Raw genomic sequence first — 13893 nt, 5'->3', positions numbered from 1 at the left:
ATTACAGCAATTTTACTGTCTTTTCTTTATTACAAACATGCACCGTTTTAAAAACGTTTAAAACTTGTAAAGCTCACTCTTGAGGTACAGATGATCACAGAGAGCTGAACAGATCTTTTACCAGTTGCTTTGCGCAAGACCTGTCTTGTTAATATAATTATATGCGTATAGTGGAGATCTGTTAATATGCGGCTGTCAATCTATTTGGTGGGCAGTGAAAACCGTACTCCTACATCACATTGCGGTGGGCCTCAAAATGGGAGGGATTTGGATCCTATTTTAACGTGAGAATATTTTAAAAAAAAAGACTTATTGTCTTTATATCACCCTAATATGACTGTGGACACATTATACCTGCACACAGCTCTGTCTAAGGTTACAAAAGTTGATTTTCATCATAGGTGCCCTTTAAAGTGTGTTCCGAAGATAAACAAAATGTCAAATGAGAATTCGACCAACATGAGAGAGAATAATTACTTAATTTTATACATTTATTTTATTCTTTGACTTTGGCTTGGTGTGACAGCCATTGTGAAACTTACCTGTCTTAATAACTAAACGTTAAGCTAACTGCACTTATGCTTAAAAAAATGAAGGTTAAAATACCACACATGACTGAAATACATAATATTTTCTTACCTTTACGCAGACGTGAAGAATCCACCGTACCAATGGTGTTGCTTCTGAGTGCTTTGTTGCCTCCTGCACTTGTCGGAACACAGTAATTCGTATCAGTCTCAGACACTGACCGCGGTACCACATAAGTGTCTGTAGGCGATCGCTCAGGTGGGACTGATCCCCCACTCACTGAAGGCTTTGGTGGACGTGGTGGTGGAATTACCTCTGTGGACCCTGAAACAGCCTCCACTCCTGCTGTTCGGGGAACCTGGTAGGTGGAATTGCTGCCAGGTGTAGGTGGAATATCATAGCTAACTGACAAGTTCCGCAAATGGGCCTCTAATGAGGGTTTCCGACCAGGTGTGTTAAAGACATAGAGTTCACCAGGTTCACCGTCAGGAATGGGAGGGGAGGTCGCCGACTTCGGCAGCAGCACAGTGTCCTGAGAGTAACTTCGGGGCAGGTGGTACAGGCCCTGTGAGTCGGCCGACAATGACTGCCCGCGCAAAGGAGGAGAATCGTAGAGCCCAGTGGGATGTTGGGTGGAAAAGAAACCATTGACCGGGGCGTTTTTGGAGGTGGAGGAGGTGGGTGTGTAGTGGGAAGGAAGGTTGTCATTACAGTCAGGTTCAGAGGAGGTAGACTTGGAGCAGTCGCCATGAGCCCTGCAGAGAAACCAAAGTATGAGATGCAGATTGTCAGTTAACTTTTCAATGCAAAATGTATTTAATAATGCAAATGAAGAGCAATTAAACTGTATAAAAAACACTGTAATTTTCATGTTCTAAAACTAGTCATGTCATCATGCTTTTTTGCATTACAAATTAGTCTTAAATACAAAAATATAGAAAGTTTATTATTTAATAATTAACTGGCACTTAAAAGTTAATATACACTCAGTATGTCATTAGTGTGTAGTAATTGATTGCTGAAGTGATTTATTTTGCAATAATTGTTCATTACAGATGCGTTCAATTGTTTAGTACTAATTTAAATGTAATAATGTGTTATAATTGCCATGATGAAATAATAAGTATTGCCTTGATGAAACAATGTTTCTCTAATCCTCAGAGAGAACTGACACACTTCCTGTTGTAGATGCAATTGTAACAGTGTAGTTTTGTCGCAAAAAGTGAAAATTACTTATTAACTTAAAAAAAAGGAAATCAGTACTTATAATATCCAGAAAAGGACTTAAACCAAGTAAAACAAAGCCTGGAAAGATTAAAAACTTGTCAATACCCAAGATTGAGTAATTCACGTTCATTTATTTATTCATGCAGCCACTAAACCTTACTACTATACCAAAGTAATACTAATGCTAGAAAAGAAAAACTACTGAATGCACATTAAATCAATGAATAGATTATTTGAAAATCATTGACAGCTATGACATTAGAACAAAACAATAGTGTGTCATGAGAGAAATAATGTATCTACACTGTGAGATTGGCTGTCTGGGATGATGGTCAAATATAAATAACAATCAATACACAATATTGACCACAGATGGCGACAATTAAGGCTCTGGAGTCCAGTATACTTTAGGTGAAACTGAAGAATTAAATGGTTTGGAAAAACAAAAACAAAAAAAAACAAAAAATTTTGCTTTAGTTGGTAAACACCTTCAAACTATTATTGTGCTCCAGGGCTCTGTCTTCTATGATTTGGAAATCTTTTGAAATATCTTTACTTTTAAGTCCATACAAGTTAAGTGATACATCTATGAGAAAAGAATACAGAGAACAGTCACTTTACAGAAGAAACTGAAGTGTAATTCTAAATGAAAGCAATACTAACACTGCATTGTCATGATCAAATCTGTCCATATGCATGCTTTACAGTAATCTGCTGTTTAAAGTGCTACATAAATATTCTTAAAGTGACTTTAGTTGACTAAAGTGACAAATCCACAACAATATGATCAGATGCTTTTTTTAATGTTCTTATTACTGTCATTTGCAGTTATTTTGTTATGGAGAGATAAGTGACACATACAGTGCATCCGGCAAGTATACATAGCGCTTAGCTTTTTCCACATTCTTTTGTTACAGCCTCATTCCAAAATGGGTTAAATTCATTTATTTCCTCAAAATTCTACACACAATACCCCATAATGACAAAGTGAAAAAAGATGGAAGCCACTCCCCACCTGGAATTTGCCAAAAGGCATCTAAAGGACTCCCAGACCATAAGAAACAAAATTCTCTGGTGTAAGGAGACTAAATTTGAACTCTTTGGCGTGAATGCCAGGTGTAACGTTTGGAGAAAACCAGGCACCGCTCATCATCAGGCTAATACCAACCCAGCAGTGAAGCATGGTGGTGGTGGCATCATGCTGTGGGGATGTTTTTCAGCTGCAGGTACTGGAAGACTAGTCAGGATAGAGGGAAAGATGCGTGCAGCAATGTACAGAGACATCCTGAATGAAAACTTGCTTCTGAGTGGTCTTGACCTCAGACTAGGGAGACGGTTCATCTTACAGCAAGACAATGACCCAAAGCACACCGCCAAAATAAAAATGGAATGGCTTCACGACAACTTTGTGAATGTCCTTGAGTGGCCCAGCCAGAGCGCAAAATTAAATCCAATTGAACATCTCTGGAGAGATCTGAAAATGGCTGTACAGTACACTGTCGCTTCCCATCCAACCTGATAGAGCTTGAGAGGTATTGCATAGAGGAATGGGCAAAAATCCCCAAAGACAGGTGTGCCAAGCTTGTGGCATCATATTCAAAAAAGACTTGAGGCTGTAATTGCTGCCAAAGGTGCATCAACAAAGTACTGAACAAAGACTGTGACTACTTATGTGTATGTGATTCTTCAGGTCTTTAATTTTTTATAAATTTGCAACAATTTCAAAAAATCTTTTTTTCACATTGTCATTATGGGGTATTGTATGTAGAATTTTGAGGAAATAAATTAATTTAATTTATTTTGGAATAAGGCTGTAACACAAAATAAATTGTGTAAAAAGAGAAGCACTACGAATACTTTCCGAATGTACTGTATTTACATAATAACTCAGTATAATTTAATTCACTTTAAAGGTACACCAAGTTAGTTTAACCTCTTCATGAACATCCAGGAAAAAAAAAAAACATTGCTGATAGTAAATCAGGGCATTTAACTAATCGTTATAAAGTGTTACAACCAGGTTAGTGTCAAACCCAACCATGCATGTCACAATTCACACAAATCCCAATTAAAACTGTGCATTCACAGATTTAGATACACAATGCAAAACAAAAACTAAGTAAAGTATTTATTTTAGGAAGTTACTGAAAAAGGTATGCACACATTCAGGTAAAAACAACAGTGTCAGACTATTGGCCAAATGTGTGTGTGGTTTAGTACTGAATTTTCACACTGATGCTCTTCACTCACTGACTGTCATGAGCAGCGCTCCGGCTCTCACACTCCTCCAAAAGCAGGTATTCCTGCTCCTCCTCCCCTAGACAAAGAGGAGCAACTAGACTACACCACACACAAATACACACAATGAGCCCCTTATTTCCAGATCTTTACTCATAATACCTAAACGTACTCAAAGCTTTCAGTAGAGGTGGGCGGTTTTTTACATTACATAACGCTGATACTGATATACACTGATATAAATACAACAGACTCAAAAAGGGAACAAACCTATATTACAAACTGTTGGATAAAACAATGCATTCCAATGGCAACTAATTTAGTGGCTAATTTGTATGATCTCATTTAGGGCTGCACGATACATCGCTTCAGCATCAAAATCGCGATGTGCGCATCCGCAATAGTCACATTGCAGGAAGAGCGATGCAAAGCAAAATAATAACAATAATAATAATTATATATAATAATTATATAAACTGCCATATTATTTTATTTATTGATTTATTGTAAAGTTATTTGTTGGTAATTATTAAAACAAGTTTATCTTATCCACAATTTATTTGTTTTATAACATGTTTATTTTTTTTTAAACCACTCAGGGGGTTATTGTTTAGCTGTTTTTATATTTTTACAATTTTGTGACAAGATATTTCCTTCTGTTTTGTAATTGTTGTAATAAAAAAAGTTTGTAATTGTTGAATAAAAACTTAAATTACTTATTTTGTCACTCGTGTTAATTCCTAAATGTGATAATAAAGTGTCATCTTTACATTCACCAAATGAGCTTACCTTTATCACAGTAAAAGCAACATTTAGTATTAATATCATAACATATTAGATCCTTGATTTATCTGAATTGACAGTTAAGTCATATTTTTTTATAAACAACCCAAAAGAAAGTGTTTTTACTTATTAATTTTTATATTCTATGAAAATGCTTAAAAAAAATTACCCAAATTATTATAGAATTATTGATTATTTAATTTTTGAGCAGTTCAAAACTCCCGATTCTGAATTTTTAAATATCGCAATATATATCGCAGGGAAAAAAAATATCGCAATGTCAATTTTTTCCGATATCGTGCAGCCCTAATCTCATTCATATATTTTAGTACAATTTTCCCATCTCTCAGAGAGGGGTAGTGGTGGGTTTTTGTGCCCATGCCTCCTGTTAGAAATCATATATATTCATAAGAACGAAATTGCATGAACTTTTTCGAGTTGAACATTTTTTTTAACAATATGCACAAAAGTTACATTTGCTCGTGAGATGTTGATGGATGAGCCATCTTTTAAAATAGCCAATAAATGGGTCCCTCGTTATTCGAGGGAGTTATGTTCTAAAAATAACCCACAATAGGCAAAATCCTTGAAATAGTCTGCTTTATTTTTACAATTATTATAGATGTTTTAAGGCTGTAAAACTTCTCATAACATACTTCATACACTTTTCTCAGACAGGCATTAACCTTTTCACACTTTTAGCTCTTGTTTAAACACTCTCAAAGTTCAAACCTTCGTAGAAAAATAAGTTCAGTGTCATAAAATGTAACCAAATATTTGATTGATCATTTATTTATTTTCTCTAATGACACCCTACAGCAGTGTAACTTCTACCTTCCTTTAGCATGTCCAGAAGTTCTACTTTTTGTGGAATGGTTGGCATCTTCCTCTGCCTTTTACAGTAAAGCACTTTAGAGTAACATTGCTAGCGATCGAAAGATGTATGTAAATTTGGCAAGCTGAAAGCATTCTGTACTGTACAGAAAACACAGCATTAAGGAAATTGATTGAAAACTTTCTACAGCCAATCAGGGCACAGAACACTATGCGCTAATCAGGGCGCAGAACACAATACAATGTAGAAAAATAGCATGTCGAATTGCACAAAAAAAATGGTGAAACTGCGAGGCTGCGAAAAGTGAACCGTTATGCCAAAGGATGACTGTATACACATCTGTAGCTATGTTTCCATCCAAAGATGCAAAATAAATGTATGCGCAAGATTAGAATATTACATAAAAAGAGTTGAGATTAAAGAAGCATTTCCATCCAATGAGTCAAAGAGAACAAAATAGTCACGTCCTGATAAACTGGTGCCAAATATCAAAAAGAAAAACTGAATTTGCTGAGATACAGAATAAATCGCTTGTGCTTGAGAGGACAATGCCAACACAACGATCTTGACAGTTCTGGAGGCAACTAATACTATAACAATAATACTGAAATAGTTACAGCATACTAGAATGACCAAAACAACATGTCAGATGTTTTACAATGTTGTCAGCATGCTCAGTTGTCCATTAATGCATCCCATCAGATGCATTCTCATCATCACATGAAGTCTTAAAACAAAATCACATCACTTTTTTAAAATGAATGTATTCTGTAAAAGTGTTTCCATCGTAGTTTATGTGCATTTTTTATTGAATTAAACGTTTATTGTATTAATCGTATTATTTATCGTATTTGTTTTCGTAGTTTATCGTATTATTTTTTTATGCGCATCATCAAAGTTTATATGCATCTTGGCATTTTAATCAAGCATTTGTTAATGCAATAATCCAAAATGTGCACAAAAATAGGTGTATGGAGACATAGCTTGGGATTTACCTGTTAGGCTCAGGTTTTTTGCTCTCACAGTTGAGCAGCCAAAGGTAGTCCTGAGGCTCATCTAGACTGGAGGATGATCCCAGCTGTCTGATGCTGACGGGCTGGTAGGGAGGAGGCAGGTTGGCTAATGCAGACGCCCCTAAAGCTCCGCCCAGCCCTCCACTAGGGGCCATATCCACCACCAGACCGCCTGGCACATTTACATGATGAGAGACCTTTGCAGAGTCTGTAGAAAGAACAGTGGGGTTAGAGAGGTTAACATAAAAGCTTCACACTTTATGAGATCACGAGCTTCGAGGCACATTTAAGATTAGATCAAACTAAGGGCTACACTGCTTATTCAAAAGCTTTTACTGAAACCATTCCTGTGTAAAACAAATTACTATTGTGAAAGTGTCTTTAAAGGATGACTTCTGGTAAGCTAAGAGCACTTTGGAAAAAAAGAACTATAAATTGATCAAATTGAATTGTGAAAATACAAGGTGTGGCTGTGAAATGTACTGCACAAACAAAAAAGTACACAAAAAAAATCAAATATCAAATAATTTTATTTGGTTCGAAAAAAAAAATTATATAAGTAATAAAAAAAAAATGTCTTATTCATTAATAATAACAATTTGTTGCTTAATCACACTGTTTTCTGGAGTGCTTATAGAATATTTTTTACAAATATTCAGCTCTCTATGTAGGTTTGTTTTAAGAGGTCCATATAGAACTCATCGTTGCATATTATACATACAAATCTCTGAGTTTACTTAAGTTCCGCATACAATATCATTGGTATTTGTTTCTTTTTAAATGTGTTTATTTTAGTTTCACTTCTTATTTAAAGCAGTTTTTTGTTCCATTTACCTCCTCAGATTCTCTTTGACATATGCAACAGAATTATTTTTTGTTCCAAGAATTACATACAACAGAAAGTGGGTCTCAAACTGCCGGCCCGCGGGACATTTACGGCCCCACCCTCCGGCCCACAACTGATGTCAAAAATGTACCGAAATTCGAACCGCAAAAATAAATATATTTTTGAATGTCTTTCATTGATGTGCAGTCGTATTTAGCCACATGTTGTTTTGACCCGCCACCTAAAAGACATTTAAAGTACTGCATTCAGATTAGTTTTACCTTTATTTTCTCTCAGTGTACAGTCCAGTCGAAATTAACACACATGCATTTTAATTCTGTGGCTGATTTAAACGTTAAAATATATGTCCTTGCTCTATTTTTACTAGAGCTCTATTTTTGTAAATATTCAAGGGTTGTTTGATTATTAGCAGTTTTATACCACATGTATTTTATTGTGCAAATGCTTCTTCATGGCTTACATTATGTTGGTGGTGTAACAAATATGATGATTTTGCTCATTTTCGATTCAAATGTTCACATTTAATAGATTTTCCTCATATGCTTATTAAGATTTGCATACAAATCATGTACATTATTAAAACTGTGCTGCTAGTTGAATTGAATATGTTAAAGTAAATGTGAATATGTACATACCTTCCCCCTTTTACAAAAAAAGAAAGATACTGAGAAGAACAATTGCCAGTAAAGTCACTTAACTTACTCAAACTGCTTTCTGCTGTTCTTATGCTATTGGGACAATACAATTGGTTGGGACAGAATAATAATTATTATGCCTATTATTTGTTGTATTTTCATAGCAATTTAAAGTACCCCCTTAACATGCACAACAAGAAACAAAAAGCTAGAGCTTTGACTGCATATACTCTGTGAAAGAATGAATGCACAGCTATACACCCAACAACCACATATATATTTAAGCAGCTGATGTGTGACATGATAAACATGCTGATTTGCATTATCACTGGTGACAGGTAATGCTTAAAATATAAACATGTCTGTTGTCCAAAGATGTATAAAGTTATGTCAGGTTTCCAATTTTTTTCTTGTGCTTGAATGTTAAAACAATCCTCAGTCACTGAAATGGCCCCCTGACAATTTGAGTTTGAGACCTCTGCTGTAGGTCCTTTGAACGCAAAGCTCCTTTTGACTGAAACAATCTTCCTTCTTCTTCATAATCATTTATGACCTTTAGCTTTTTTCAGGATTAATCTATCTTTTAAATGTTAACAACTTGTAAATGTTATTAATATTGGTTCCAATTTAAAGACTTACTATTTATTTGTATTTCAAATAGATTATATGTTTTTGTGTGCTTAGGCTTTAGACTGTGGGAAGTGTTTCAGGTGAAGTGTGCTGCTTGTTTGTTTGCTTGTTTGTTTGTTTGTTTGTTTGTTTGTTTTGTTAGGATGTATGTTGGTTATGACATGATGTACTCTGTTTAAATTATGTAACTCTTAGGGACCCCCTCGAAAATGAGATGGTTCACCTCAAGGAACTATCGCATTTAATAAATTCAAATTGAAATACTACTGAAAAATATGCAAAGATGGACCTTGTGATAGTCAGTTAAGATTTATATGACATTAATTAAAAAGCTTAATCTTTATAAGGTGTTTTTTGAAGTGATGTTCAATCTGGGGGAAAAAATAATTAATATTAATATTACATTTTCAAAACAAAAATCTAATTTACGCCTACAAACTGAAAGAAATCTTTTAAATATGCAATTTTCTGTGGTTTGAGAAATACTTGCATTTCACAAATTAAAATCCCTCATTTGATTTGATGGCCACACTTCACAATAAACGCATTCAAATATTCCGATGTGTTGAAAATGAGTTTTAAATGGAGAGCAGAGATGTCCACATTACTTTGAGAGAGCATTAAATACTTGTTTGTGTAGAGGGATTGATCAAGGTTAAGGCCGCCATCCTACACAGGCCGTGTGAAAGTGCAGAACAGAGCCGAGAGAAACCCTGAACACAAGATGCTAATGAAAGTGCCACTAATCCATGACGAAGTCTCAGTTTTTATGTGCCATTTAGGATAGCTTGTAAAGCCTTTTGTCTAGGTTCTTTAAAAAGAGCTGTTCTTTATCTCTGACTTTTTATTTTTATTTCCATCTCTCTTTGAACAGCCTACTCTCAAGGTCAGTGGAGTGCGACTAGCGGGGTGGTTGCACGTGCTTTTGTACAAGTCTCTCTTCAAACTCTGCTTTCAGTTATTCAGTAAAACGCACGCAAACACATCACTTGTGTGCACACACATCGACACCCACACGCACACACCCACTCACTCACTGGGTTGCATTTGACTCTGTCTAAGTGCAGGCAGCTCAAGGCTGTCAGGGCCACTTTGTCTCTTTTGGTCTCTTCACTTTTTTTTCCCCATATTCCTCCATCGCTCATTCTTCCTCCCCTCCCCACTCTTGTTTGTCAGGCTTGCTGCTGAATCATCCGAGCATCGGAAAATCCCCCCTGCACATTTGCATTCTCAGTACCCAGTTTAATGTTGGTGGCTAATAATGACAAACACTTATGTGTCTCAACAGTTGAAGTCAGAATTATTAGCCCCCTTTGATTTTTTTTTTTATCATTGTTTCCAAAAAGTTGCGTTTTGCCTATTTACATGGACATTTTGAGTAACCTATTATCCAAAAAAGCCAAGGCATCAACAATGTGTCGTGGATGAAAGGGCGCAGTTCACTTTTTGAACACCGGTGTCACCAAGAGTTATTCATTATAACTTGAGAAAGCAGAACTACAAATTTGGTTTGATTCATTAGAGTTTACTGTAAACTCCTATAAGTTTGCCCAGTGATACTTAACTACAAATGTATAAAATTAGCATTCACAACAGAATTGCTATAAATATTGAATAACAGTAAGATTAAATATAGGTTAGATGATATGCAACGTTGCTTTACTTAATAGTAGGGTTTGGAAAATTACTGCAGAGCATCATGAATATTATACCACCTGATATTCCAGGAGGCTTAACTTTTTAACTAATCAGCTGTCAATTTAAGAAGTAGGTCATGAATACTCAGTTACACGACTGAATGCTTACAAAACGTTACCAAGCAACAGACGCCTGACCAAATCAATATTCACACACTATGCCTTAATTTAACTGCAGCAGCAAGCACATTTTTTGACCCGTGTTGAAGGGAATGAAAGTCAAGCAATCATAGTCTAGGTTTAAAAGTCGACAAGGCGATGTCTGAACGATGACCACAATGCAAGGTTTCACCCTCATACGATTAAAAAGTTTTCAAGCATAACACCCACTATCTCACAAGCTCAGTTTACATCGCCTTGCCCTCCTGTCAAATGCGTGTGCGGCTGAATGCACACAGCTTCTGTCTTACTGTTCTATCGTCTATAGAACACATCTTCTATCTTAATGTTGTTTTTTCTAAATGTATGAGGTTACAAATGAATGTGAGCAATTCCATATTGGATAAATGTTTATCCTTAAAGCAGGTATCAGTTAAAGCTTCGGAGATTTTAATTAAGGTGCAGTAGTAGGAATAGATTTTAGATAAAGACTTCCATGTGAAATCTTAATTTACAAAGTTTATTTTTCCTAACACACGCTGTTATTCTTTAGGTAAACAACTAAGCCATGCAAGTTAATCCACTGAAACTAAATTGTTTGTTTGAATAATTTTTAATCAAAGACTATTTGCTGTTGCATTTGGAGTGCTGGTCCTTTTCTGTTGACATCAGTTTGACAGCTTCAACCAAACTATTCTTAACCACACCCCTCTTACAGCTAGTTTGCGATGAGGAAATGAGCCTCAAAAAGAAAGCCCCTCCCCCTACTCAATATTCTGTTTCAGTTGGAAATGCATCAACAAACTAAAATAAGTCTCAGCATCTTCTGCCCCATACTTTAAAGGGGACCTATTAGGCAAAAATCGCTTTTATAAACTTTATAATCACAATTGTTGGGCTGCAGTGTTTATAAACAGCAAATCTGTAGTGGAGAAACTATGAAAATAATCTAAATAAATAATAAACAGCCTCTGCCAAAATAATTTCAGATTTTTTTTTATTGACATGTCATCAGAGGGAAAAAGTCCCACCTATTAGAGACTATCTCTCCCCCATTAGCATAGAGACAGCCCATAAGTAAACTATAACATTCCTTTTCTACTTCCATGAATCATATATTATCTGGATCAGTATATATTTAACATCAGTTCTCACACAAGCACCTACAGTGAGCTAATGATTATTACGATGATACATGCTACTCGATTAGTTGAAGTAAGCTTCGCCGATAAACCATTCAGAAACTTCCTGGTGTGCACTTGTGTTGTTACTTCTTACACAGTCGGCGCTTCACTGTCCAGTTCCAACATATATGACTGAACACCACTAGTGAAGATCTTCTGACATTTTCACAGCATGAGATTGTCCTGTTTTGATTTTGCCAGTTTGCCGGAGCATGGGAACTTTAAGCTCCACCCCCTTCTCAAAAGTCATTTAATTTAAAGTAACAAACAAAAAAACTGAGCGTTTTAGCTGATACACTTTATGGGGTATTTTAAGTTGAAATGTCACATGCACATTCTGGGGACATTAGTGATTTTTATTTTTTTTTTCATTTTGTATTGTTGGAGCTGTGACCCAGATAAGAGTGAGGTTTAGGGGGGTGAGTGTAACTGAGCCCAGCTAGTAAGTGCTGTGCAGGTAAACCTCACTCCTCTGACTTCTAAAGCTGCTCTATTGGCACACGCTAGAGGCCATGGTCTTTAGCCTCCTTGTTAGAGCAGCCAACTCCCATGCGCAAGGTTGCTGGTTTGATCCCAGCTCGGAGCGGGTTGAGAGGTGTAGGACTGGCGGGGGTTACTTTGGTGCCGTGATCCGGATGGGAGTTAGGTTTGGGGGATGAGTGAGGATAGCTAGTAAGTGCTGTGCAGGTAAACCTCACTCCTCTGACCTCTAAAGTTGCTCTAGCGACAGATGCTAGAGGCCATGGTCTTTAGCCTCCTTGTTAGAGTAACCGACTCCCATGCGGAAGGTCATTGGTTCAATCCCAGCTCAAAGCAGGTTGGGTGATGTAGGTCCGTAGGGGTTACAATTGACCCTTCGCTAAGCCACACCCAAAAACCGCCACCCACCAATCGTGGCTTAGCAACTGTAGCTACATGCAGGGGCTCTGTCAAACTTTCGAGCGAGTGCATATGGATTGTGCATATCTGATAACCGGTATCCTAAAAGTTTGGATGGGATGTTGGAATTTTTTCCCTTTTCAAAACCTAAAACCCAAGAGGTGAAATGCCAGCATGGATCAAGCTGTGTGAGTGGCGCTAAGTTTTTTTTTTATATTCCTGACACATTCAGTGGTAGACCGACAGCAATAACTCACACACCTTACCCTAAACAGATCTAAACTGTGTTTCCTACAAAAACACAAAGGTGGTTATGTTTTAAAGCTGTCTTATTCCTTTTTTCACTTGATATTGTGAGTAATGCTCCATTTAAGCCTTCGCCATAACATTAGTAATGTTAGTCATACTAATAGCGAATAGGTCATAATGACATGAGTTATTGATTCGGAAAAAAACAAATCTATTTCTAACTTTACTGAACTTCATATTTCCATCTGTTTCAAGCTACAAATATTTGAATGTACAAATCAACAGAAAAAAACCGAGATATGATCAGAAACTGAGCACTTGCGATCACACAAACACACTGACAGTAATAGGTAACTTACAGTGCATTGTTATGGGTCAATGATGCTAATATTCGGCACAAATCCATCAGTTTACCTTTTCTTTCTATGAATGAACTATGTAAAAGCACTGTCATGCGTGTTTCCTTGTCGTTTAGTAACGCTATATTTCATTGCACAACAATTAATCTATCAGGCCTTTTGGCTAAAAAAAAGAGAAACCACGGTATCATTTGTTATTGTTAGATTATTTTTAAATGTCACCTCTTCTGCTGAGCATGAGCTAAGCTGTTGAATGGTTAGCGTATAAGGCAGCTAGGCTAAGCTAGCTTCAATTTTGATAGAATTATTCTCAAATCGGTTGCCTATTATGTTGTGAATATACCCCTGTAATGCACACTATAGTCCTTTTTTTGTCTGGCTTTCTAGGATATCTTACCTGTTTGCCAAAAATTACATTATATCCCTGGCAATTTCTGACACTGGCGCACACGCATTGAAAAAGCCGTGCCAGGCATGAAAGCTTGACAAGCATAGCGATAGTAACTAAGGATGGCAGGGCTTAGCTAGGGTCCATTGCATGGTTGTATCCCCCCTGCCCTTAGCCTGCACTCACATTGTATTTATCTTTCGAGCCTGAGCAAGCTTCCATCATCAATGATGCGACGTTCAGTTAGGATGAGAATCTGTTTTTTATTATTTGAAGTCGTTTTGGATGCAGTGACACAGTTA

The 13893-nt window shown here is 36.5% G+C and overlaps 2 protein-coding genes across 51 annotated transcripts in view; one reads left to right on the top strand and one right to left on the bottom strand.

Moving 5' to 3' along the window:
- The window catches only part of znf827 (zinc finger protein 827), a 789732-nt gene that overhangs the window by 579546 nt on the left and 196293 nt on the right, over positions 1-13893 (top strand). The gene's annotated exons all lie outside the window — the stretch shown is intronic.
- The window catches only part of gab1 (GRB2-associated binding protein 1), a 108584-nt gene that overhangs the window by 27316 nt on the left and 67375 nt on the right, over positions 1-13893 (bottom strand). For 28 of the 50 annotated variants that reach the window (XR_015475658.1, XR_015475659.1, NM_001326713.2 and 25 more), the window contains 2 exon segments: positions 6607-6832; positions 640-1283 (listed from right to left, as the gene is read on the bottom strand). Coding sequence is in view for 47 of the 50 variants with exons in the window: in NM_001326713.2 (NP_001313642.1) it covers positions 640-1283; positions 6607-6832 (870 nt within the window). In the remaining 3 variants the exon portion in view is untranslated. 50 annotated transcript variants of the gene reach the window in all.

Source organism: Danio rerio, chromosome 1, assembly GCF_052040795.2.
Source record: "Danio rerio strain M-AB ecotype USA chromosome 1, GRCz13ab, whole genome shotgun sequence".
Taxonomy (NCBI): domain Eukaryota; kingdom Metazoa; phylum Chordata; class Actinopteri; order Cypriniformes; family Danionidae; genus Danio; species Danio rerio.
This window is presented reverse-complemented; position numbering and strand designations above follow the sequence as displayed.